This window comes from Eumetopias jubatus, unplaced genomic scaffold (assembly GCF_037043125.1).
Source record: "Eumetopias jubatus isolate StellerSeaLion01/CBP00866 unplaced genomic scaffold, mEumJub1_p1.0 scaffold_15, whole genome shotgun sequence".
NCBI classification, from domain to species: Eukaryota; Metazoa; Chordata; class Mammalia; order Carnivora; family Otariidae; genus Eumetopias; species Eumetopias jubatus.
Window position 1 is genome coordinate 3,789,174 of NW_028274821.1, and position 23,704 is coordinate 3,812,877.

The 23,704-nt window shown below is 52.1% G+C and overlaps 1 protein-coding gene and 1 long non-coding RNA gene across 6 annotated transcripts in view; both read left to right on the forward strand.

Moving 5' to 3' along the window:
• SYK (spleen associated tyrosine kinase) overlaps positions 1 to 23,704 on the forward strand; it is a 76,005-nt gene that overhangs the window by 35,181 nt on the left and 17,120 nt on the right. For 3 of the 5 annotated variants that reach the window (XM_028117295.2, XM_028117297.2, XM_088019275.1), the window contains 5 exons: positions 11,208 to 11,346; positions 13,576 to 13,657; positions 13,995 to 14,044; positions 15,658 to 15,726; positions 23,540 to 23,627. In XM_028117295.2, the coding sequence (XP_027973096.1) occupies positions 11,208 to 11,346; positions 13,576 to 13,657; positions 13,995 to 14,044; positions 15,658 to 15,726; positions 23,540 to 23,627 (428 nt within the window). Of the gene's footprint in view, positions 1 to 11,207; positions 11,347 to 13,575; positions 13,658 to 13,994; positions 14,045 to 15,657; positions 15,727 to 18,796; positions 22,790 to 23,539; positions 23,628 to 23,704 lie in introns of those variants that run through there. The other 2 variants (XM_028117299.2, XM_028117300.2) reach the window with 2 other exon arrangements.
• Positions 15 to 9,157, forward strand: LOC114219727 (uncharacterized). The gene is made up of 2 exons (XR_003611451.2): positions 15 to 1,363; positions 1,733 to 9,157. It is a non-coding gene; the product is annotated as an uncharacterized LOC114219727 (long non-coding RNA).

Sequence of the window (23,704 nt, forward strand, 5' to 3'; positions counted from 1 at the left end):
TAAGTATGGTGTCTTTTTCCCTCACCATCTACTGCTGGGCCCATGCGGACAGTCAGAGTAACTCAGCTTCCCCATTACTGGAGCCCACGTGGCCCGGGGAAGACTCACGTGCTGTCATCTGACAACACGCACGTGGGCCCGCCATAAAGACTCTCCCAAAGCCATCCCTTGTAGTTGTGTGAGTTTTTCCCAGTCTGACCCCAAAGCAAAGACTCTTCTTGGGTACTGAGGGACATAAGATTTAAAGAAATGTCATTTTGCCACGTGTTTTGCTTTTCGTGACAAATACAAGATGCATAACGATATCTGTGGTTATCCTTCAGAAGTATGAGTTGCAGTTTCACTGCAGCTCATTCAATCACAGCCCCCCTACCCCCAAGATCTCAGGCATTTCTTCTCTTGTGTCACTTGGAACTAAATGACAGGAGGGCAGATATCAAAGAAAACGTGCTGAGCATTTGAGCGGTTTCTTGTGAAGGATGTGATCACACGCAGGTTTGTGGATGTCAAGCCTTACAAACTCAGAAATGAGGTGTGCATCCCCGGCTCTCTTCATTGTCACCCTAGCGACCAGTGGACCTCAGTCCTCGAGATACTGGGGACGCAGGCCGCCTCGGGGCGGGTCAGAGGTCACAGATGGCATGGGGCCGTCTTAAGCGGTTGTCAGCCATATCCCCCAGATGCTGTGGCCGAGCTAACACCCCGGCGCGGCTGGCGGGGGCAAGCTCACCTCTTGTCTCACTGCTCAGTGCCCCTCCAGAACAGAGTAACCAGGTTGGCATGTGGTGGGAGCTGGGGTGGTGATTCAGTGGGTGCAGTGGCAGCCTCCAGCAGAAATCCTGCGGGAGACAGTTTTCCTTCGTGTGGCACCTGTCTGCTCATTTCCTCCTGAGGTTTGGACCTTTACCATCTTCTTAGGAATAATTTGCATCACAAATGTCATGGGACCGTGCACGTAGCATCTTGGTGCGTGAAGTCAGCCCCAAGTGGTCTAATCCAAAGAGTGATCGAGGCCTCTCGCCTTCTCGCTGGCTCAGACACCAGCTCCCAGGCTCGCGGGGGACCAGCTGTGGTCAGAGCTGGCTGCCTGCTCCCCACTCACACGGGGGTCCCTGGGACAGCTGAGGGCTCAGCTGCGGGTTCCTTCCCTGGCAGCATTCTCACACCTCATCCACGCTTTCCTATAGAATGTCGTTCCTGCCTACTTTCCAGTCCTGAAGTTGCCTTACCCGTCCATGAGGCAACGTCCATTAGAACCCACAGTTGTGGGGACTGTCAGCACCATTCTGCACGTTAGAGACGGAGCCACACAGCCGTCTGCCTCCTGAGCTAGCATCCCAGTGGGGGGAACGGACACCGTACGGTAGGCTGGTGTACAGAAGGAAAGGGATGGAGCACGCCGTGGTGGGGTTATCAGGTTCTGTTTTCTGCCGAGACTAGGGGCCCTGCTTCAGGGAGACACTGGAGCAGAGACCTGGAGGCCGTGGGGAGCTGTTGGTGGGGAGCAGCATGTGCCCTGCGCAGGGCGGGCCTCAGAGCGCTGGTGGGCACCAGCAGTGAATCCGTGCACCTTCGGAAGGTGTTAGGGTGGACGTGGCTGAAGCTCAGGGGACCTGTCTGGCTGGGTGTAGGAAAGAGTCTGTACAGAGGTTCAGGAGTGAGCACACTCAGAGGCTACTCGGTGTGCATTCATACGTGCTTGAACCAAAGTGCGATGTTCATTTTTCTGTAGATTTCTGGGCCTCCGCCTTCTCACGCCTGAGCGCAGGAACTGTGTGTGACGCTTGTTGGAAGACAGAGTGGCGTGGGAGCTAGTGTGTGGCCCTGCTCCATGGCCCTGCTCTGTGGCCCTGCTCTGTGGCCCTGCCGCGTGGCTGTGTGCGGTGCTCCAGTTCTTCTAGGATATGGTCTGGCTGCAGTCCGCAGCCTGCTGCATGCGCCCCATCCCCCGGTCCCCTCCCCACCGCCTTGCTCAGGGGCACTTGTTCCTGGCACGGCCCCATCTGAGACCTGCCAAGGCCAGCCTTCCCTCCCTGGGGCCCCCGGAACACCTGGCAGAATGACAAGAACCAAGGAGGCTCTCAGATCCTGAAACAGAACCTCAGTTTTGTGGCTCTGAATGCTGGGCATCACGAACTGGATTTAAGATAATTTAATGCATGTCAGCATGCTGGGCGTCATGTCTAGCGCTTTGTAGATGGTTAATAAATACAGATCTTCCTCAACGTGTGATGGGTGACATCCTGATCAACCCTTATTAGGTGGAAAATATCATAAGTCAAAAATGTGTTTAATGCCGCCATTAACTGAACAAGCACCACGGCCGAGCCTAGCCCACCCACCGTGAATGCGCTCAGAACACTTCACGTGAGCATACGGTTGGGCTAAATCATCGACATGAAGCTTATCTGATAGGTGTTGACTGTCTCATGTGATTTATGAAATGCCGTGCAGAAAATGATGGAACGGTCGGTCGTCCGCCCTCCCGATGGCGTGGCTGTCTGGGGGCTGGGGCTGCCCCACCCAGCATCGCAGAGAGGACTGCACCTATGCACATCGCCCGCCCCAGGGGAGATCCACATTCAAAATCTGAAGTATGGTTTCTACCTATTTCGTATCACTTTCTCTCCACCGCCGTAAAGTTGAAAAATCACAAGACGAACCAAATCCTGAATTGGGGACTCTACAAGCTCGTTTGGGGTCTTGAACAAACAGGCAGCCGAGGCCCAGGGACGCCATTGGGCAGCACGGAAGACTTGACATTTCCATGTAGAGAACAACATAGAGGGTCAAATGGGGAAGTGCAAGAGTTCATTCTGGAACCTCTGATTTGCATTTATGGTTCAGTGTGGCAAGACCCCTCTCTTGGGAAAACACATGCCCTACCACCCATGGAAGACATGGATGGAAAGTCAGCATGTTTCGAAACATGTGAGGCCTGCATGAGGTTGTGAATCTTCACCAGTATGGCCTAAAATTCAGGAGATAAATCCCAGAAACCCCCATCCACCAGTCTGGGGCATGTCAGGCGGCTGCCGGCCAACTCGGGTCCAGTTTTCTCTCCTCATGAATCGGTGTAAAGTCCATGTGCGGGGGCAGAACACTTGGACCGGAAGGGACCTTACTGCTTGTGGGTGTAAATCGTGGATTTTCTGAAGGGGGAAGTAGGCACAGGGAGCTTGCCCACGGTTGTCAGGCAAGTAGGAGATGAGAGCCTGGATCCAGGGTCCTGAGGGGTCTGGGCTGAGGCAAGTGCAGGAACCCACTACCAGCAGCTCCCTGCCCACCCCCACTCCCCATGCAAGGCGTGACGCCTGGGCATGTCCACGGGAAATGTCGGCTCTCCCCTGTCTGTCTCCTGTCCACACAGCCTGCTGGGACCACACAGTGGTGACTTTGAAAAGGCAGGCGTGTGGGTCTTTGCACTATGCTCAAAGAATAAAGGGTATGAGTGTAAAGGTCTTTACTGCAGAGATGGACGGTGTGGGTCTACAGACCCTCTTGTGGGGCATCATCTGCGGTATTTCTGGGGATGATTATTCATCACCTACTGTTACAGGCTGGATGTTTATGTCCTTCCCAAATTCATATGGTAAACCCTAGCCAGTGTAGCAGTGTTTGGAGGTGGGCATCTGAAGGTGGGTGGGATTAGAGGAGGTCGTGAGGGTGGGCCATGATAGGTTTGGGTTAGTGCCCTCTGGGGGAGAGGAGGCTGGAGGTGTGCGTGGGTGCATGAACCAGGGCCTGGCCCTGTGAGCACGCAGCCAGATGGTAGCACCGACTTGCCAGCCAGGAAACAGGCTCTCACCAGACATGGAATTGACCACACCTTGATCTCAGACTTCTGGTCTCCAGAGCCTTGAGAAAGAGATGTCAGCACTTAAGCTGGTATTCTAAGACACCTGTACGCCTCTGGGGTCTGGCCGGCCACACGTGAGGACAGGGACCCTCCCGGTACCCGCCCCACCCCCAGCCACGATCCTGCAGGTAGGGGTCAGAGTTCTGCCTCCCTGGTGACCCCAGGGACCAGGGCTCTGCTGGCGGGGGGAGCCCCTTGGCTTTCTGAAGCCTCCCATGATAAATGGTTTGTCGCTTTGAGAAATTAGTCACAGCTCAGGTGTAACTGAAAAATGAGTTTGTTAGAAAAGATAAACAACTTATTTTCCAAAAACTACATATCCCCTCCCCCAAAGGAAGGACCCAGGATTGGTGGGGTCCAAAGCATACACAGTTTGGAGATCCTCTTTTAAAAAAATACAAAGTTAGGTACAAAACATATTTCTTAGAATAAGAAAAGAATTGCAATATATCACAGTTTTTTTAAGCTGGGAAATAGGGCAAACATACAAAATTTAGAAAACAGTAATGTAATCTTTTACCTAACTGCTTGACACTTCTCAAGAGTATCTTTTATTTTCTACGTTTTTCGATGATAATGTTTGCCTCTTCCGTGGACAATAATGTAGTGATACTATTTCCTACATATGGAGAAAAGAAAGCACAGTCCTTACTCTGGGTTCACCACTCATAATGCACGCACATTGTCAAGATGTGAAATCTCTGTAATGTCTCCTTCCTGAACTTAGAGGCATGCTGTTTAAAGTGAGAAGCTAGGAAAGTTGTCATTCACTCAACAAAATAATCATGCATTTTACCAGAGCTGTGCCAGGCATAACTACGAGAGGGGCCAGGGCGACTGTGACAAAAGGGGCGGACTCTGGCCCCCAGCTCACCATGCTTGCAGGCTGGGGGTGGGTGTCCGGGTCAGAGGTATGCACTGCTAAGTGTGTGGCCCTCCATCCATTGTGGTCATCCCGTGTAAGCTCATGGCACTGTTGACACCCAGGGTGCTCTTGATTTTATTTCTGTGCACTCGTCTCTTGTCTCTCAGTCCCACTGTTCTGAATGCTGTTAGTGCAGGGATGGTGGCTACCATCCTCATGGGTGGAAACCCAGTGCTCACAGGAGGGCCTCAGCAGGGGCCATCGTTCTGGGGTAAGGGACATTTAAATGTGCCCTGAGCCGTGAGGAGAAGAGAGTTAGTGCAGAATGAAAAAACGGCAAAGGGGTGGGGGGCAGCAGGAAGTGTTGGCGCAGTCTTGGGGGCCAACACGGTGACCTGAGCATGGTCTGGCCAGGAGCAGAGGCTGAAGCAACAAGCAGGCAGACGGGACAGGAAGCCCTTCCTCATCTGAAGGGCGGCCTCTGAGCAGGTGCCAAGTGGGAGTGCAGCTTGTCCTCCAGACACCCTTTCCAGTGCACCTGGAACAGCAGATCCCCCTGTGTGGCATGCTCTTAAGTGCCTTGCATCTAAAATTCAGGTGCCCCCTGACATTCCTCCCCTGTCCCTTCCAGGGAGAAACAAACACTTTCATCTGAATCATCCCACTTTATTAGCCATTTCCAGGTAGAGTGTGATGCTTTTGTTGTTTCTGCTTTTCCTTCCCGCCCCTCCCATGCCCTTCTCCATCATCCCTCCCTTACACACCCGCGCACACACGCCCCTCCCGTTCCTGGCTCCGTGGGGCCCCCTGCAGGTAAAGGAGGGGCAGCATGCGTGGAGGGCCCCGCGAAGGCGTACAGCATTCTGTGCACAAATGGGGACGAGGAGGTTCAGTGAAGGTGGCTGTCAGTCCACACAGAATTAGGGGTGTGCACACATCAGAGCGCCATGGCCTTCATGTAGTATGGACCTGGCGTGGGGATAACAGACGGCCCACCTGTCGCCCTTGAATATTAGACAGTTTATTCCTTCAGAGGCTCCTATTAAATACATAGTAGACCTTAATCCATCCCCTATATAGTTCCTTGTTTTCTATGGTTTTTTCTCTGCGTGCTGGACCATGTGATGTCTTCTGAGTTGTCTTCTAGTTCACTAACTGTCCCTCCATCTGTGTCTAATCTGCTTTTAAACTCAACCACTGATTTTCTTTTTTTCCCCACCAATGACATGTTCTTTTTAATTTCTAGTTGCTCAGTTTGTGGTAGGGTTTGTATCTCAGATATTCCTGAGCATGTTTAGAGTGGCTCACTGCCTGGCAGTGTGTGTGATGCCATCTTGTGTTTCCTTGAACACTTCATGTGTAGTCAACTGATCTTCCAGTGATTGACGATTCCCATACGAAATACTTTGGGGGCACAAATCTCTGTCTCCTCTGCTCTTTCCCTCACTCCGCTGGTTCTCATGACTCATGCTTGCTTAGGTCTTCATGATCTCTTCAAGCTCATGTTTGATTGATCCGCGCCTGTGGGAATCCTGAGTGTCCTATGTTGGGAATGCAGTCTTCCAGAGTCGGAGAGGACTGCTTCTTCAGGTCCTGCTTTAAGCAGGACTCTCAGGGGCTCAGGTCCTGGGCCCACCTGCTGGCCCAGGATGCTGCCCCATCCACTGCAGCACTGATACTGGTGTTTGCCCTTAGACCAAACTCACATTTTTTTTGTTGTTGTTCTTATTTAATACCACTTACTTTCCCCTGCTCAAGTTTCAAGTCCCTTTTTGTTATAGACTTAAATTCAAAAAGCAAAGTGTGGTTTTTTAGAAAAGCCCTTACTCTTGTTCACTGATGCGTGAGATTGCTTGTGGCTGGCCTGAGTCCCACGTGCCGCGATGAGTGCCCAGGGCCACTGCGCCGTCACTGGTCAGAGGACGCCATGTTATCTGATGTGTGTGGTTCTGTGGGTCCAGGTCAGCGTCGAGGCACGGCCTGTCTGAAGTAAGAGCTCCAGGGGGCTGTGGACTGGTGTCAGTATCAGCTCATCGATCTGACCCAGGCCTCTGTGAAGCTGGACGAGGGGGAGTATGACCGAGTTCCGCCTCAGGGACTAGAGCAGAGGGAGAGACAAAGGGCTCAGGTGGGGACCCGTGTTCTGTGCTGATCCCACTTTGCATGGAATGTGCACCTGCCTCCTTTTGCTATGGAGCAAGGCAGCGGTGCCCAGAGGGTGCGTTTTCTTGTGTCTTTCATGGATCAGTAGGGTTCCTGCTTCGGGCTCAGAAGGCCACTCATGGAACTCCCTCCCTGCCCTCCCGCTGTGCTCTCCGGAAGCCACCGTTTGCAGACGGTTGGGCGAGGACTGGCCCGAGGCCCCACACAGGATGGCATCCATGCTGGGCAGGAGGGGCCGGCCCTGGGCGAGCCCTCCCAGTGTATCCGTACAGCCCACCCCGGCCACAGTGACTGTCCCGTGCCCTCCCAGCCCTCCTTCGCCTCTGGCCAGCCACGTTCCGTGCCACTGTGGAAACGGCGCACAGTGAGAATGGCGGGGTGGCAGGGCTGTGCCCTGCTCTTGTGCTCTGTCTGCGGCAGACACAGGACCTGGGGGGTGGGCGGGGGGGGCTTGAGAGTCCCTCCACCACCTGGGTCCTCCCTTCCCCGCCAGGGCCTGGGCCTCCCCAGCACACAAGTTCCTCTGACCTAGGAGGCCAGGGGAGGGTGGACAAGGGGCACAGTGCCTCTAGGCTGGGGCTGCAGGACGGACACTCCCCCCACCTCACTGGGCCAAGGGCTGTGGCATCTGTGAGGCGCAAGGCCATGAGCCCGAGGCCTCCATCCGCAGCGGCTGGGTGGCTCCCCTGCCCTCTGACCCAGGACAGTGGCTGTGCCTCGTGACATCAAGAGGGCCTTAAGGCCAGTTGGGATGCCTTTGCAGCCTCACCACCATCCAATGCTCGGAGATCGCACACTCCGTGATAGCAAAACGCACATGCGTTGTGACGTCACTCCTTCCAAGAGCCTCGCTGGGAAGAAGTACCCGGGGCCCTCAGTGAACATTCCTGAGGCCAGCTGAGCCTGGGGCCAGGAGGGAGGGGAGAGGGGCTATCTTCCCCTCGTCGGGGGTCTGTGTGGTGGCTGTGCGGGGGCACAGGGAGCACTCGGAGGAGCGGGGGTGGGGGCAGGAGGAGGGGCTACCTCAGTTTCCCTGGCTGCAGCCTTCCAAGTGTGCTGGATTAAAAAGGGCTCCGCCCAGGCGCCGCCTGAAGCCTGCAGACACTTCATAGCGGCCTGCCCTGAATGTCGCCTGGACTCTGGTCTTTGCCACCTAGAGCCTGGGCCTGTCGGTTTCCCTTGTCTGCGCTCGCTTCCTGCTCGCTGCTGGGGGAGCTGCTGCAAGGCAGCAGGACTGCCGTCCAGGGAGCACGCTCCCCTGGGTAGCCCCATCCCCGGCGCTGGCGCAAGCTGCCCGGCCAGAGCTCCCAGACAGAGGGACTCCCCTGCAGGACCCGTGCCCCAGGCAGTGAGGGGGGGCCCGAAGGAGGGGTGCGCCTTCACAGACATCACTTGTCCAGAAGCAAGACACGCTCTCTTTCCGACATGCACCAGATCTCTTTTCATCTTGTCTTTGCTGCGAAATCGAACACGCACGAAGCCGTGCATCACTCTGTAGGTGCACATTCACCACTGCTCACAAGGCAAACAGCCACAACGTGGAGATGGCACGTGTCCCCCTCACAGGATGCCCGCCCCACTCACACCTCCAGGACACCACTTCCTGGATGCTCATGTCCAACGGACCCTCTGGGTTTTTTTTCTTCTTCTTCTTCTTTTTTGGTTTTATCACCTAGGACCTAGGTGTACATCTCTAAACAAACCATTTGCTTTCGCCTGCTTGGGACCTTGTACATACAGAATCGTGGCCTGTGTCTTACGCCCATGACAGGGGTCTGTGTTTGCTGTTTGTCCTCCTGAGTGTCCTGTGACCTTCTGTCACACGAATGCCCTAGCATTTATGTGCTCGTTCTGCACGTGGCGAGCATGGTAGATTGTGTACAGGTTTTTGGCTATCACAGATAAGGCTGCTGGTAAACACACCAGCATACTTTCTGGGTGTGGAGGGCATAAATGTTGTGGATCTTACAAAAGATACAGAGAAAGATGTAGCTATAGAGTGGATTTCTGAGGATTGAACAGGTGTGGTCTCCGTAGAGAATTCCAGCCTGTCTCCCGAAATGGTCAGACTCACACTCCCAGCCGCAGAACAGAGGGACCCGTCGCCCTGCTCTCCGGCAGCACTTAGGATTAGCAACCTTTGTAGTTTTTGCCGATGTGAAGGGTGTGGGAGGGTATTTCCACTGTGGTCTTACTTGACCTTTTTTCAGATTTCTGAGGAGGGGATTGCACGAGCTCGCTGGGCAATCTGCAATCCTCAGTCTCAGTTTTAACAAGAAAAGGCCGATGAAGGCTAAGGCGAGGTGGAGTGGTGGGATTTGGGCATGAATTCAGGAAGCCAGAGTTTGGATCCCTTTTCTCATTTCCAGGACCCTGAAGTCAAAGAGGGGGAAACACTGTAAATCAAGGAGAATGATATTTTGGAACGGCCCGTGGATATTCTCCTGAGGTCACCTGTTGTAAGCATAGGCGTACATTCTTAATGCTCGGTATTCGTTTTAGGCAGTTCTCTGTACCTCCAAACTATCCTTTGTGGGGGGCACTAATGCTTATGAAATACATAAAATATGAATAGTCCCACATTCCACATTATAAGATAACTTCGTATCAAATAGACTGAGCTCCCCTCCCCTATGAAAATAGGTTTTACTTTTTCTGCGTGGCTCTTTTTTGTTTTGACAGCAAGCAGCAGGTCTTAACGGGCTGTGGGGCTGTGAAGACGCAGGTTCACACCTGGGGAGCTGGCGGCTTGGTCGGGTTGGGAGGAAGGAGCTGTTTTCAAGGTGCAGAAGGTTTCAGAAGCGGCCGTGCCAAGGACACGGGGGGTCTGGGTGTGCCTGGAGCAGTGGGCTGTGGAGGGAACCCGTCCATAGTGCACGGCCAAACACAACCGCACGAGAATTTTATTCTTATTATTTTTTTTAAGATTTTACTTATTTATTTGTCAGAGAGAGAATGAGAAATATCACAAATGGGAAGCGGCAGGCAGAGGGAGAAGCAGGCTTCCCGCAGAGCAGGGAGCCCGAGGCCGGGCTCGATCCCAGGGGCCCTGGGACCATGACCCGAGCCGAAGGCAGACGCTCAACGACTGAGCCACCCAGGCGTCCTGGGGAATTTATTCTTAAAACAGAGCTCCAGCTACACAACCCAGCTCGGCCCTCAGTCTCCGGCGGCCTCTGGCGATGATCCACAGGTGAGGACAGTGCCAACACAGTTATTTCCAGAGCCCATCTTGGCGGTGAGACCTCTTGCCACCCAGAGGCAGCTTCAGAAATCTTCCCAAAACATGGAAAGTCCATGCAGCTTGGCATTTTTGAACCCTTCCCAAAATGCAGTGCATTGGGGCACAGGCTAAACATTTTGGAGTCTCGGTTTCTTTGGGGCCAGAAAGGCTTTCTAGAAGCGTCCCGACTCACCCTCTCCCAGAGCCCCTGATTCCCAGGGCTTGAGTTGCTGCAGGGCTGAGGTGGGGGGCGGGGAGACTAAGAAGCTGCACTGGGAGAGGGACTTATGGCCAAGTCTTGCTTTGCAGTCCCTGCCGCCACCTGGATCTGCCCTCCCAAGCCCCGCGGGCCTTCTCCTGGGCCCTCTCCTCCCCTGGGGGCAGCGGGTGAGTGCTCGGCTCCCTGTTGGACTCACAGGTCTTACTCACAGGGAAGGGGGCGGCACCAAGGAGAGCCCGCCAGGGCAGGGAAGCAGAGCCTGGGGTCGGCACAGCCCAGCGCCGCCCTGCCCTTGCTTGCTGGTCCCCGCAGTGCATGACACGTTCCGGTCCCTGTGACGCCATGTGACACTATCCTATGGGACAGCATTCTAAATCCCAGCCCCGCCCTGCCTTCCTGCACCAGGAGATGTGAGGGGAGGCAGAAGGGCCCTGGGGAGTCGGGGCCCGCACCCCCTCCATCTGTGGTCTGGAATTTCCTCAGTAAAATGCTTACCAAACACCCCCACGCCGCACCCCGGCAGCCGGCGGAGCGGCAGGTCTGGGCCTGTGACCTCGGGGAAGAGAGGTGAGTGCAGAGACTCTCCGTGTTCCGTGGGTGCCCTGTGCTGGTGGCCTGACCGTGCGGCCGCTCCAGGTGAACTGAGACTCCCCCGCAGGGCCCAGGCTCCCCTGCTGTCCACCCAGGGGTCCAGCTGGGCCGTGGCCGTGACCCACCCGCCACCACGACATTTCCTCGTCACGAGCTGCCGGGGCCACCGACCTGCCGGCAGGGCCTGTCTGGACACGGGGCCAAAAGCCCTTGACCCCAGGCCGGGAAGGGCCGCTGCTGCCGGCGGGGCTGGTGTGGCTGTGACGCACTGTCTCCTGTCTTGTAGGATCAGGGACAGGAACGACAACGGGTCTTACGCCCTGTGCTTGCTGCATGAGGGGAAGGTGCTGCACTACCGCATCGATAAGGACAAAACCGGGAAGCTCTCCATCCCCGACGGGAAGAAGTTCGACACGCTCTGGCAGGTAGGGGCCGTCCTCACGAGGGAGAAAGCCACCTGGGTCCCTGCCCGATACCCACCCAGGCAGGGCTCCTTTCAACCTGCAGGTGCCTTGAAGCCCCGGGCGGGGGTTGGGAGGGGGGTCGGCGGGTGGACGAGGCTCCAGGAGTCCCAGGACCGCTCAGCGCTCCGCACCACGGAGGTGCCCACGGAGAACTGTGCTCGCAGATGTGCCCAGGAGGCCCTGCTGTTTCTCTCTGTGTTCCAGACTGAATATCAAGGGTCAGGTGCCTTGCTTGCTGCAGAAGGAATCTCTGTGAAATTAAGGCAACTTAGAAAGTGGGTCAGCACCGCCTGCGCATGCTCAGGACATTTACAGCTCTGCTCTGAAAAGGGTTTATTCTTGACCCCACTGTTAGGAAACCCCCAGATAGCTCCTAATTTGGGAGGCACGTAGGGAGTGAGGAGCGGGGAACGGACGCCGTCACGCCCTCCTGAGGGCCGAGGTGGGCACACGCTGCTCATCTGCACTTACGGCATGGCTACGTGTGACCGTGCTGTGCTGTGCGCCCTCCCAGCCAAGCACCCTATAAACAGCCGGGCCCAGCAGCGCAGTTTCCCTGTTTCCCTGAGAGTCGGGCATTGCTGCCCTTGGTCGAATTCCTGACTTTGGAGAAGGAGCCAGCAAACCCCGAACCCAGCCTGGCCCCCAGCCTTTTTTTGTGTAGTTCTTGGAGAAGTGTTTTTTTCACTTCGAAGGATTCTTTAAAAAAAAAAAAAAAAAAAAAAAGTAAAAGGTTGTGCGACAGGGTACGCAAGCCTAAAATATCACTGTCTGGCCCCTTCCAGAAAAAGTTTGCTGACCCCTGCCCGAGACGGGTATCCTCACAGATTTGCCCACCTGCGGGCACCCTCGTCCAGCACGTTGTTGGAAACCACAAGATATTTGAGTGACACTGGAGCGCTGGACGGGAAGCCTTGCTGCCTTAGGGACCCCGAGACCGGCAGCCCGAGACCACGTGGTTGCATTTATCAGAGCAAGCTGAGCCCCCGTGTCAAGCATCTTAGGGCCGGTCACACTGCAACGTCTGCTTAGAGGGTAGATCTCACCACAATAAAAGACAATGCTTCCTGGAAGGATAAAATATATTCATTCAGGGGCGCCTGGCTGGCTCAGTAGGTAGAGCAGGCAGCTCTTCATCTCAGCGTCGTGAGTTCAAGCCCACCTTGGAGTCTATCTTTTTTTCATTCAACAAAGATTCACCCAAGCAGGGAAGTTTTGAGAGGAGAGAAGATTCAGGAGCAGGGTCCTTAACTGGAAAAGTTACCAACAAACAGATAAGGAAGAGATACCAGATGTGAACATTATGAAGATTCTAGGTTGTCCAAAGAAAATGTGAAATACCAAGACTTTTTTCTTATTGTGTAATTTGGATGAGATATAAATAAATCTACATGCCATCACTTAAGTTTGGATGGACCAGTTGGACATCATGAGTCACAACTTCCTGGGAGCCATTAGCCAAGGATGACCACATTCTCTCAACAGAAGGCCCCCTTTCCCCATGTCCCAGCTCTGCTGTCTTCTCCCTGGAAGTTTCGGGCTGAATGACTTGGTCCCTCCGAGAAGCCGTTGCCAACAACCCCGTACAGCAGTAATTAACAATTAACAGTATATTGCGATTCCTTTACCTGCCTCTCCATCAAGAAAGGAAGCACCTCAGGGGTAGGAAATGTGTCTCATTCACCTTTGTTTGCCTTTGGTCCTGCCTTGGGGCCCAGAGGGTTTGTTGAATGAGTCTATGAAGGAATAAGTGTTGACATGCTGAATTTGTTTTTATAACATTACAGAGATGGAGGAGAAATAAATAAGTGGAACTTGCTACCAAAACAGGAAGGGAGGGAGGGACAGGGGGAAGGATGGAGGGGTGGGTGGTTGGAGGGGTGGGTGGATGGAGGGGTAGGTGGAGGGGTGGGTGGAGGGGTGGGTCGATGGAGGGGTGGGTCGATGGAGGGGTGTAGGGAGGGTGGGGCAAAGTCCAGAGGGGAGCTGGTGAGTGGACTCCTGTCCAGGATGTGAGTGTGGGGTGGGAGAGGCGTGAGGAGGGACCAGAATGACCTCCCGAGGAACCACGTTTTGTTGTGCAGGGGTGTCCTCGAGTCACGTTTAAGGTGTGCAGGGGGAGTGGGCTGCTCCAGGATTTCCCTATTTCCTGCCTCCGATGTTCATGGCTCTTTCCTTCTTCCCTTTCAGCTAGTGGAGCATTACTCTTACAAACCAGATGGGCTATTAAGAGTTCTTACAGTTCCATGCCAGAAGATTGGCGGGCAGACAGGTGAGTTCCTGACCTTGGAGCCTCTGTCTCTGGGATCGTGACAGTAATCAGCCTGGCTTTACAGCCGGCCTGTCCCAGATCCGGGTGGGATGAGGGCTTGTTTTTACTGGTTGATGAAAGATGATGTCGGGTCATTCCAGTTAATCACACTGTAGCTGGTAGCTTTAACTGGAGAAAGCGGGTTAGTTCTAATTGCCCGGGTGAGGACGCTGAGTGGAGGAGAAGGAGAAACTGCTTCTCTGGCAGGCTAACGGTCCAGCTGAGTGATCTGCACCCGGGGAGGGGGCTGCTGGGTGTCGGGGATTTAGCCATGACGGTCCATGCTCTTTCCACCCAGGAAACATCAACTTTGGAGCCCGCGCGCCCCTCCCAGGGGGCCATCCTGCGGTAAGTTACGAGGGCTGGGCCCGCGGTGGAGCAGCTGCATGCTAGAGCCAGGAAACCATGGGTTAGCGCACAGGATAGCCATGATTGTTGTTCCTGCCGCCCTTGATAACCTGGGGCCGGGGAGTGTCAGCTAGAATCAGCCTACTTTCAGTTCCAGGCCAGCTGAGTTCATTTCTTCATAGGTTAGACAGGGACACCCGGTGTTAAATCAGAAATACGCCTCCTGGTGGCTTTGGGAAATGATGTGCAGGATCCAGGAGACCGTGCACATGGCCCCTGGAGTGAGTCGGCTGTACGTGATGTCTCACTGAGCGTGTCCGCCTGGCTCTTTTGGTTAGATCATCATTAACAGAGGCATTGACCTTTCTGGAGAGTGGGTTTGACGGTAGCTTAGCGGAGGAGGCTTGGTTGGGGGTGGGATGCCCAGCAGCATCAGATGAGAGAAGCCCTAGAGAAGGCCAGAACGCACCTCTCTCTCCGCCTCAATGGGAGGTGAGAATGTGACCTGCCCCCCTGTCTCCGTGGGGGTTTGCCCAACACACGCCCCCCTCCCCCCCACCCCAAGCCGACACACAGATTTATACTCAGAGGAGGAGTTGGGTCCTGCTCTTTTTTGGGGACCTCGATGTGGACCTTTGGTGTCAAAAATTTTTTAATGCCATCTGTAAAGTATAAAAATCCCCCTATCATGAGCTGTGTGCTCCACGTCTCCCTATTTGCCTATTAACCCTTAAAGAACAGAATCAGCAGAAATCGGAAGGTCCATTCTGCCCACAATAAGGATGGTTGACCGCTCACAAGCCGCACCCACATTGAAGCAGGGAACCTCTCCGGGGGCAGCACCTGTCACCAGATGCGGGGGCGGGGGGGGGCAGAATCGGAATTTGCTAAAATACCAGTGAACTTCTGCATCAACGTCTAAAATAGAGCCCCTGTATGGAATCGTCATTTTATTTTACCCTTCATGTGGCTCCTGGGCCTGGCACGTCTAGATGCTCCATGCTCCATCTACCATACGTCACGGTAGATGCTCCGTGAGACAGATTGATCTCCCTCCCACATGGGTGAGGGCTGAGGGCTAAGAACTCTTACAAGAATATGAAGCCCTAGATGCAGCCGTGTATCACCCAGTCGCTTCAAGAAGTTAGATATTTTGGAAAATCTTTTTATTGACTATCTCAATGCATACAGAAAAAAACACACATGCCCTACATGTCCAAATCAGTGAATTTCCACAAACCATGAAACCAGCCCCCCAGAGAAGTAACAAAATTGGGCACAGTCACACTTACTTCTAGTTTCTTTAGAATGATTTGTCGTGTTTGTGATTTAGTAACCTGTATGAGATGGGGGCTACTTAATGTGACAGCCCTAATTCTATAGCTTTCCATGGAAAATATTAACCAAAGTATTTTTCCAGATCCTTCTGCTCAGGTGGCAGGCTTATCCTGAAGCATCCCTAATGACCAAGTGTGGCCGGCAGCAAACCTCTGCAGCAGAGTGTGGAGGGGGTTGGCAGTTAATCACAAAGTGGTATCACAAAATGAAATAGCATGTCATGTGTTTGCTTTCTGAGATACTGACTCTTCCCTCTTTGCCGTTATGGTTTCTAGATGTGGTCAGCGGGTGGAATAATCTCCAGAATCAAATCATACTCCTTCCCAAAGCCGGGCCACAGAAAGGTGCTAATGCGTCCCCCGCTTGCTGTCCCCCTGCCTATGTGGTAGGACTGACCCGCACGCGGTGCCCGCGCTCCGGCCCCGGCTGCCCTCCGTGCGCGCTCCCCGCCCCGTCCAGCCGCTGTGCTCTCGCGCCTGCCGTGTGTGGCCCCAGGTGGGCAGCCTGTGCCCAGTGCTCGCCGCGCTTTCCGTGTGGGTCCTGGTCCCTGCCACCCGGTCCGCCCCCGCCAGCGTACTCTCCCTGCTCAGCGTGCGCTTGAACGTCCCAGGGTCGGCGCGGGAGGTGGGAGCCTCGTGTTGGAGAACCTTCTCCGAGCAAGCCAAGTGATCTGTTGTCAAAATCACAAGTTGCAGAGCCAGGGGGTCGATTATATAAAGTACGTGCTGTTGGAAAGGGTGCCAGGGTTTTGTGGGGGCTGCACAGGGAGCGTCTCAGGCTGTTTATTGCGTGGATGCCAAGGGCCATGACACCTGCATCGAGGCTGTAGATTTCCAACACGGAACTTGACTATAACAAGTAAAAAGACAAGCATGGAATTGGAGGATTAGAAGCGCCCTGTTTCTTTACGAGGCAGTTCAGGTTGACCTGGGATTCGTTTCTGTATTTGGCTGTGTGATTGAATTGTGAGGGAAAAAGCGAAGTTTTTTTTAATGATTTATAATGAATCATCTCCGTATATATATATATATATATATATATATATAATATGTATGGGTTACTATTTTTTCCTTTGTACTTTCTCCATTGGTGGTAGAAAGCGGATTCTTTTGTTAATAATTCTTTCCATTTTCATACCAATTAGTATTTTTTTCCAACATTTCAATCATACAGTTGGGCATCAACTGATGAAGCAAGTTGCCGAAAGTACTTGCTAGGAACAACAGAAAGAAAAAGCATAAGATCCCCAAGATTTTATTTAGGAAGAATTTTCCAGGTGGGCAGTCATACTGTGGGTGCTCCCAGTCTTGTTGTTGATAGATCAGAGAAGAGAGTTGAATGTGATGGTCGAGGGGCAAGTTGTCTGACGAACGGAGCGGCTGTCTGTCTGAATGTCCCGTGGCCAGGCAGTGTGGACCAGCTCGTGGAACCTCAGCTAGAATGTGGCAGTGCTTTGGGGGAACTGCAGTCAGGGCCGCCCGCGCCAGGGTGGGCGTGTTAGGAATCGGGGACCAGGTTGTCAAAGTGACACATTCTCTGGGTCTCATGCCCCTTTGTCCCACCCTTGGTGTTTGCTTGAAGCCACCAGGCCCAGTAGGTGATCGAGGCTGTAGACCAGAAGAGGTAAACATCTGCCATGCTCCAAGGTAAAACCCTCTGGCTGCCCCCTTCCGGCCCATGTGGCCCAGGACCCCTGTCGGCTTGCGCCCCTTCTCTTGGGAGAGGGCTCCGCGTGGCCGCCCGGATGGCATCTAACAGGCAGGAAGTAGCCTTCTGATTCAGGGTGCATTTTAACCAAGAATCATCTTTTCGAGGATGTAATTATAAATTTAGTTCAAATTAGTGACTTCGGTACCACGGTCTGGCGGTCAAACACAAGATGCAAGAGTGTTTAATTGAATGTTGCATCGACAGTGCTTCGTAGAACAGCTCAGGGCAGGACACGTGGCCTCCACAGTGCCTGGAACCCCTTACTTCACTGGCTTCCGTGGCCCCTCCATGTTCAGGGCCTGCGTGGCAGCTGTGGAAGTAGCCCTGTGGACGTGGGTCACACCACCGGTTGCCACCACTTGCCTATTCATTATTCCCTTTATGATGTGCCGACACACAGCCCCCTAACCAGGTGCGGTCCCAGAGATGGGCGGTCACACTGTGCACGGACCACATGCCATGCGTGTCTTAGCTCTGTGGCTCTGAGTGCAGCATTCAGGGACCCTTCACGGGAGCATGACCACTTAGAGATTTGTGTGTAAAACAGATACACACAATCACGTATCTAGGTACATATATGCCACACATACACATTTATGTACACACACATCTTAACATGCATGCACCCCCACACACATATACGGGTTTATCACAAGGACTTGCCTTACACAATGATAGGGGCTGACTAAGCAAATCCCATACCTGTAGGGCAGACCGTCAGGAAGGGTAGATCAGGAGCAGGGTGGAACCCCTCGGGCATGGTTGAAGTTGTCGTCCACAGCCAGGGGTCAATACGCCCTCCACCTTTCTCTGTTTCTCTCTCAGGAAAGCTGCAGCTCTCCCCAGAGGACTCTCAGCTGATTAAGCCAGGCCCACCCAGCGTAATCGCCCTAATTTAAATCAGCTAATTAGGGATTTTAGTGATATCTGCAGAATCCCTCCATGGCAGTAGCAAAATGACAATTTGATTCGATCATGGAGGACTAGAGCTCAGACTAACCACGTGGACACATCAAAAAGCCAGGAAACAGTAACCCAGCCTAGTGAGGAGACAAGACTCACTACCACCCCGTCGCTGTCCCCGGCAGGCTGAAGCAGGCTCACGTCACTTGCAGTAACTAAGGAAATACACAGAAAAGATGCAACAGATCTTTGTATTAAAGGAGAGCATGTCTCTTTCTTACACTCTCAATACATCAGTAAAACTACCTAAAATATCAGTAAGACTACCTAAAAATAAAGAACTATCATCAAAGGAAATAACAAACTGGGAATAAGTATTGGTCCTGATGCTACCCATGCAAGGTTAAGATCTTTAATATATAAAGAAATTCTATTAAGTCTGTAAAAGTTTTAACTAACAGGCAAATGGCAGAGGATGTCATTAGGTAGTTTGTAGTAAAGCAGATACAAATAGGAGAAACGTAGGAAAACATAAAAATAGGAAGGGCTGCTCCATTCCATAATAAGAGAGATGCAAGTGAAGACTAGGTGCGCTGTTATGTCCACCTGTGAAGTGGACCCAAGTAAAAAGCAACAGGATGTGCAGCAAAGGTGTGGTGAGTAAGTCCTCCCACGCTTTGCTGGAGAAGTGTGAGATGATGCAGCCTCGGAAGAAGGCAAGTTCACAACATCCATCCAAAGTAAAACCACATATGGCTTCTCAACTGCAATTTCGTTTCTAGGTATGTATTATTCTTGCATTTGTGTGTAACCATGTGTCCATGAAAAGTGTTTATTCCAGCACTGTGTAACTGACAAGGTCTGGAAACAAATTAAAAGTCTGTCATTGGGAAATAAACTAGTTACAATTAAAATTCATACCGTGAGAGGCAGCTGAGATCTAGAATTATTTCCAAATTCCAGTGTTAATTACAAACAACTGATATGTGCTGATAGAATGTCAAATATTCTGGAAGAAATACTGAAACACAGTGGTAACGGTAGTGACTGCGAGAGCACGAAATAGGGGTGTCAAGGAGACTTACACTCTACCGTAAACCCCGTTGTGCCTTTGTAAATTCTTACCTCTCGAATTTAATCAATTTTTAAAAAGAGAATTAAATATTAGAAAGTAATGAATCTGATTGATACTGTGAAAATACTTTTCTGGAAAAAAAAGGCTGTTGCCTATTTAAATGTATAACAACTTTGAAATATGCATTGAATTTTCCTAGATGCCAAAAAATTAATAAAGAAGGATTGTGTGATTTAAGTTATGGATTAAATGTATTTTAATTGCTCATCAGAAATATTTTAGGAGAGCTGGTGTTTATATCTTTGCAAATAGAGGAGGAATTTTTCTATTAATTAAACAGTCATGAGAAAGCACTTACAGGGATTATGTCAGATATCCCCTCTGTTTAGATAAGGTGCAAATGACTTTCTTGAGTTTGTTAATTTGATCAGTATACGTAGTTGTTTTTAATAATTCAGGCCCAAAGAGGACATGTCAGAACTTGAATTAATTCTAGCGTGTGGGTAGTTACCGAAAAGTTATGTTTTGACTTGAAGAGGACTGTGAATTAGATATTAGAGATTTCCTAATAAAAACTTAAGGACAGGTCTATTTTAAATTTTTTCCTTAGAAACTGGGAATACTTTCGTCCTTAAAAATACAAGTGAAGTCAAGTAACCAATGTAAATAATGATCCACCCTCTTCCCTGCCCTCCATAATAAAAACTTAAGGAGCGGGTCTATTTTAAAGTTTTCCTTCGATGTTAGTCCTTAAAAATATAAATGAAATTAACTAACAAGTGTCTGTGGGATTCACCCTCTCCCCTCCCCACATCCTTAAATGAAGTCCCTCCCACTCCTAGAACGGGAGCATCTGTCTTGCTCCTTTAAGTACAGAAACCTTTGCTTCATGTGAATAAGAGCGTCTTTATAGGAGCGTCCACCTCCTGTTTCAGAGGCATGCTCCCTAAAACGCGACACAGCATTCACCTGTAGCTCCGTGGTCGAAATGTGTTCCAGAATTTCAAATTCAGACCCATTTCTCATGCTGTATTCCAACACCTGCACTGATGATTGGATTATCATGGATGAAGGCTTGTATGTAAATACACAGTTGGCTGGAGTTGAGCTGGAAGAGCAAAAGGAGGAGAAGAGTTGTGAAGTCACACCGTCGGGCAGTAACGGCGAGGCACTGGGACAGACCCTGGAGAAAACGTGTTGCCTGTCATTGTCAGGGGTCCCGCTGCAGCCCTCCGCTCCTTAGGTCAGGACGACTGATGTTGGACGTCAGCTGTTGGTTTGCATGGACCGGAAGCAGACGTGGTCTCATTCCGTGCCCTGGCCGGGGAGGGTCTGCCCTGGGCTGTGGGGTCTTGTTCCCCCTTGGGACCACAGCCGCTCTTGCAGACCAGAGCCGTGCCCAAAATGGCAGCCCGCGTTCTGAAGCCTGCAGGCTCTCTTTGTCACTGCGGCTGTGACACGTATGTGGTCCTCTTTACTGCTGCTCTGCCTGATTGGGAAAGGTCTGTCCAAAAGCCTAAAAGCAAAGGTCTAGAAATGGATGTTAGGACACAGCACGATGCTCCCAGATCACCAGGAGAACAGTACAAGTGTACCTCGTTCACTTCTGCATCCCCACTTAATAAGCACCCAACGGATAGCTGTCGAACACATTTCAGTTTGCAGTTAAGGCTGGCCAGTAAGAGATCAGGGATCATAATTTAAGACGTAATTTGGTCTTATCTTTAATTACTGTGGAGTGACCTGTTTTTACCTCAATTTACAAAACTTAACGATCACCCCTTGTTCTTTGGGAGGGAGAGCGCGAAGGTCGCTAGTGCCATCTAGTGGTGGCCCACAGGTTTGAAAAGCCACAAAAATGGGAGGAAAAAATGCACCTGCTCGCATTCCATTGACACCTTATGCTCTATGCGGAAAAGGTGATGGTATTGATTGGGGTAGAATAAATCATCAAATATAAAGCAGAAAGAATAATGACAGGTGACAGAATAGGCCAGTGATGTGTTTTTCATTAAATTTTAACGCTAATCAGTACATTTATAATTTAGCATCATTCTTTACAAAGTCTTCGAATTCTTTCCAGCTGAGCATTCGATCCCAGAGGGTGTTTGGTGTCGTTCTACTCAGTGGCACATCCACCAAACACTTTAGGAAAGATGGAATTGTGCTTTGTACCTTTACCTTCATCATGACATCACCACCACCCTGTTAACTGACGCACCAGGAAATCTCCCATTTCTCCCGAAGAACATTCTCCCGAGTGTTGTGCCAGCTTCTATCCCAGTGGGGTGACCCAGGGGCCTGGGTAGGGAGCGGATGTGGTTACTGAGGGACTCGCGGGGCCCCGGCTAGGCTGGGAAGGCTCTTAAGGGCATGGGGTCTGTGTGACCTTCAGAGGGAGACCCCAGCCCGTTTCCTAATGCGTCGCCAAGGCCGACGAGGGGTGAGCACCACACTGCCCGTCAGAGTCTGCTCTGCTCTTTCCAGGGCTTTAGGCTCAGTGTGTCCAGCACCACCAGCTCTCACTCACTCTTGTCACTCATTTGTACACTCCCACCTCTGCTTTAGAAGTCTTCCCCACAGGCTTCCGATGGCAGGTCATTGCATTCTGGCTTAATCTGTGAAGGCCTGGGGCTCGGGAGAGCATTCGCTCAGGCCGGAGCAGTAGTGGCCCCGGGATAGCCGGTCCTCGGTGGGCAGAGGGCAGGTTTCAGGGCCAGGAGCAGGGGTCCTGGTGACTCTCCTTGTCTGTGACAGGCGGTCCTGGCGTCTTGAAGTCGTGTCTTTGGATCTCAGAGTTTCCTGCCTACAGGGAAAATCAGAGATGTTGAAATGATTGTATATATGAACCTAAAAGAGGCTTTTTTTTTTTTTTAATTGAATACTATTTCCACCTTGGAGTTTGATTGCAGCTGAGCAGAGGGTTGATGGGAGACCTTGGGGATTCCCAGTCTCTCCGAGGATAGTTCTATCGAGACAGGGCAATTATCTTCTAAATGAGAAGTGGACTCCCAGGACATCCAACCGCCCTGTAATCACAGGCCAGTTTTTAAAAGAGGTGGTGGATCGTCATTTGGGATTATCCACGCCTATTTCCCTCCGTTAGGGTATTTCATTTCTAAACCACACTGACTTAACACTTCCCGTCTCCCAGTTTTAAGACACTGTTCCCATTCATCCATTCATTCATTCCCATTCATCCATTCATTCATTCACTCGTTGGTGTGTGTTTGGTACATTTTTTTTTTTTTTTTTGGAGCTCCAGTGGCGGCGGACAAGGCAACGTTCAGACGCAGGGAGGGGCCTTACGCTGTTTTTACTCGTGATACGTCCCAGCCCCTCCTGTGCAGTGTGGTAGGAACGCCGAGAGAGGCGGAGAACGTGGAGCGAGCACCCTCCGCTGACACGGGAGAGCCGGCGTCCCGTAGCCTGGCCCCTTGGGCCTTTGTGCTGTGGGCAGCAGCCTGGTGGCGCTTGGCAGATGCCGTGAAGAAGGAGGTCCAGGTTTTGGAGACAGGTTGTGGCCGTGGTGCCTTGTGACTCCATTATTGTCCTTCTGGCTCCCGGGCCTGGGACGTCAGGCAGGCAGAGGAGGACCCCGTGTGTGCTGCGAGATACGTAACCGTGCACAGTGAAGCTTGATGTCTCTGTGTCTTTACATTTCTCCAAACCCTGGCAGTATCTCATGTCTTCGTGGCCGGTGTTTGGGCCCTGCTAAGGTAAACGGCTAGATGACCCTCCTAGTCAACTACACCAAAAAACAAACAAACAAAAAGATTTGAATAGTGATTTTTTTTTCCCCCACAAACCAAATGTACTAGCAATACCCTTGTGTTAAAAGGAGGGGGCAAAGGCGGGCCAGGAAGACTCAAGATAGAGACTTTCAAAAGGGGAAGGTTATAGGGATGTGAGGAGGAGATCCTTCCCCCACCCCGTTAATTCATCATGCAAATTAATGTAAATCAGATCTAGCACCAGGAAGGTTGCTGCCCTCCGGCCTCCTATCCCGTAGCTACCTCTCCATGGAAGGTCAAGAAGTTCAGGCAGAAACCAGGACTGCATAGACCCTGTGGAGTCAGGGAGTAGGGGAAGTGGCTGGTGGATACTGTGTTTCTTCTTACATAACTTTATATGACATTAAATTGAACAGAAAGGATCGATGGAGGAAAATGAATCCCAGGGGGCCGTGTGTAGGCAGAAATGGGGTTTGGAAGGGCCTCCGACTGGGTCCCCTCTGAGACCGTGCAGCCCCTTGAGACAGAGCTCCATGTAGCCCCCACGGGGTCCAAGCAGTCACCCGAAGAATGACATAAGCCATGGTGTTTGTTTCTGTCTCTCTCCCTGACGCTTTCCTTTGTCTTCTCCGCATAAGTCGTAATGTGATTATTTGAAAACAAAAGTCATTGTGCAGACCAGCTCCACGGTGCGACCATGGAGGAGAGTAACCTGCTGTCCTCTGTGTGCTTCAGTCTTCCACAGCCACAGGGAGCCGGCCTGAGAACTCCGTGACCTTCAATCCTTACGAGCCAGACCGGGGGCCCTGGCCCACGGACAGAGGTGAGCCATGCGCGGTCCCATCCCCGGCCGTTCGCGGCACAGCAGTGCCCGTAGCCCTCGACCAGACTTGCTGTCAG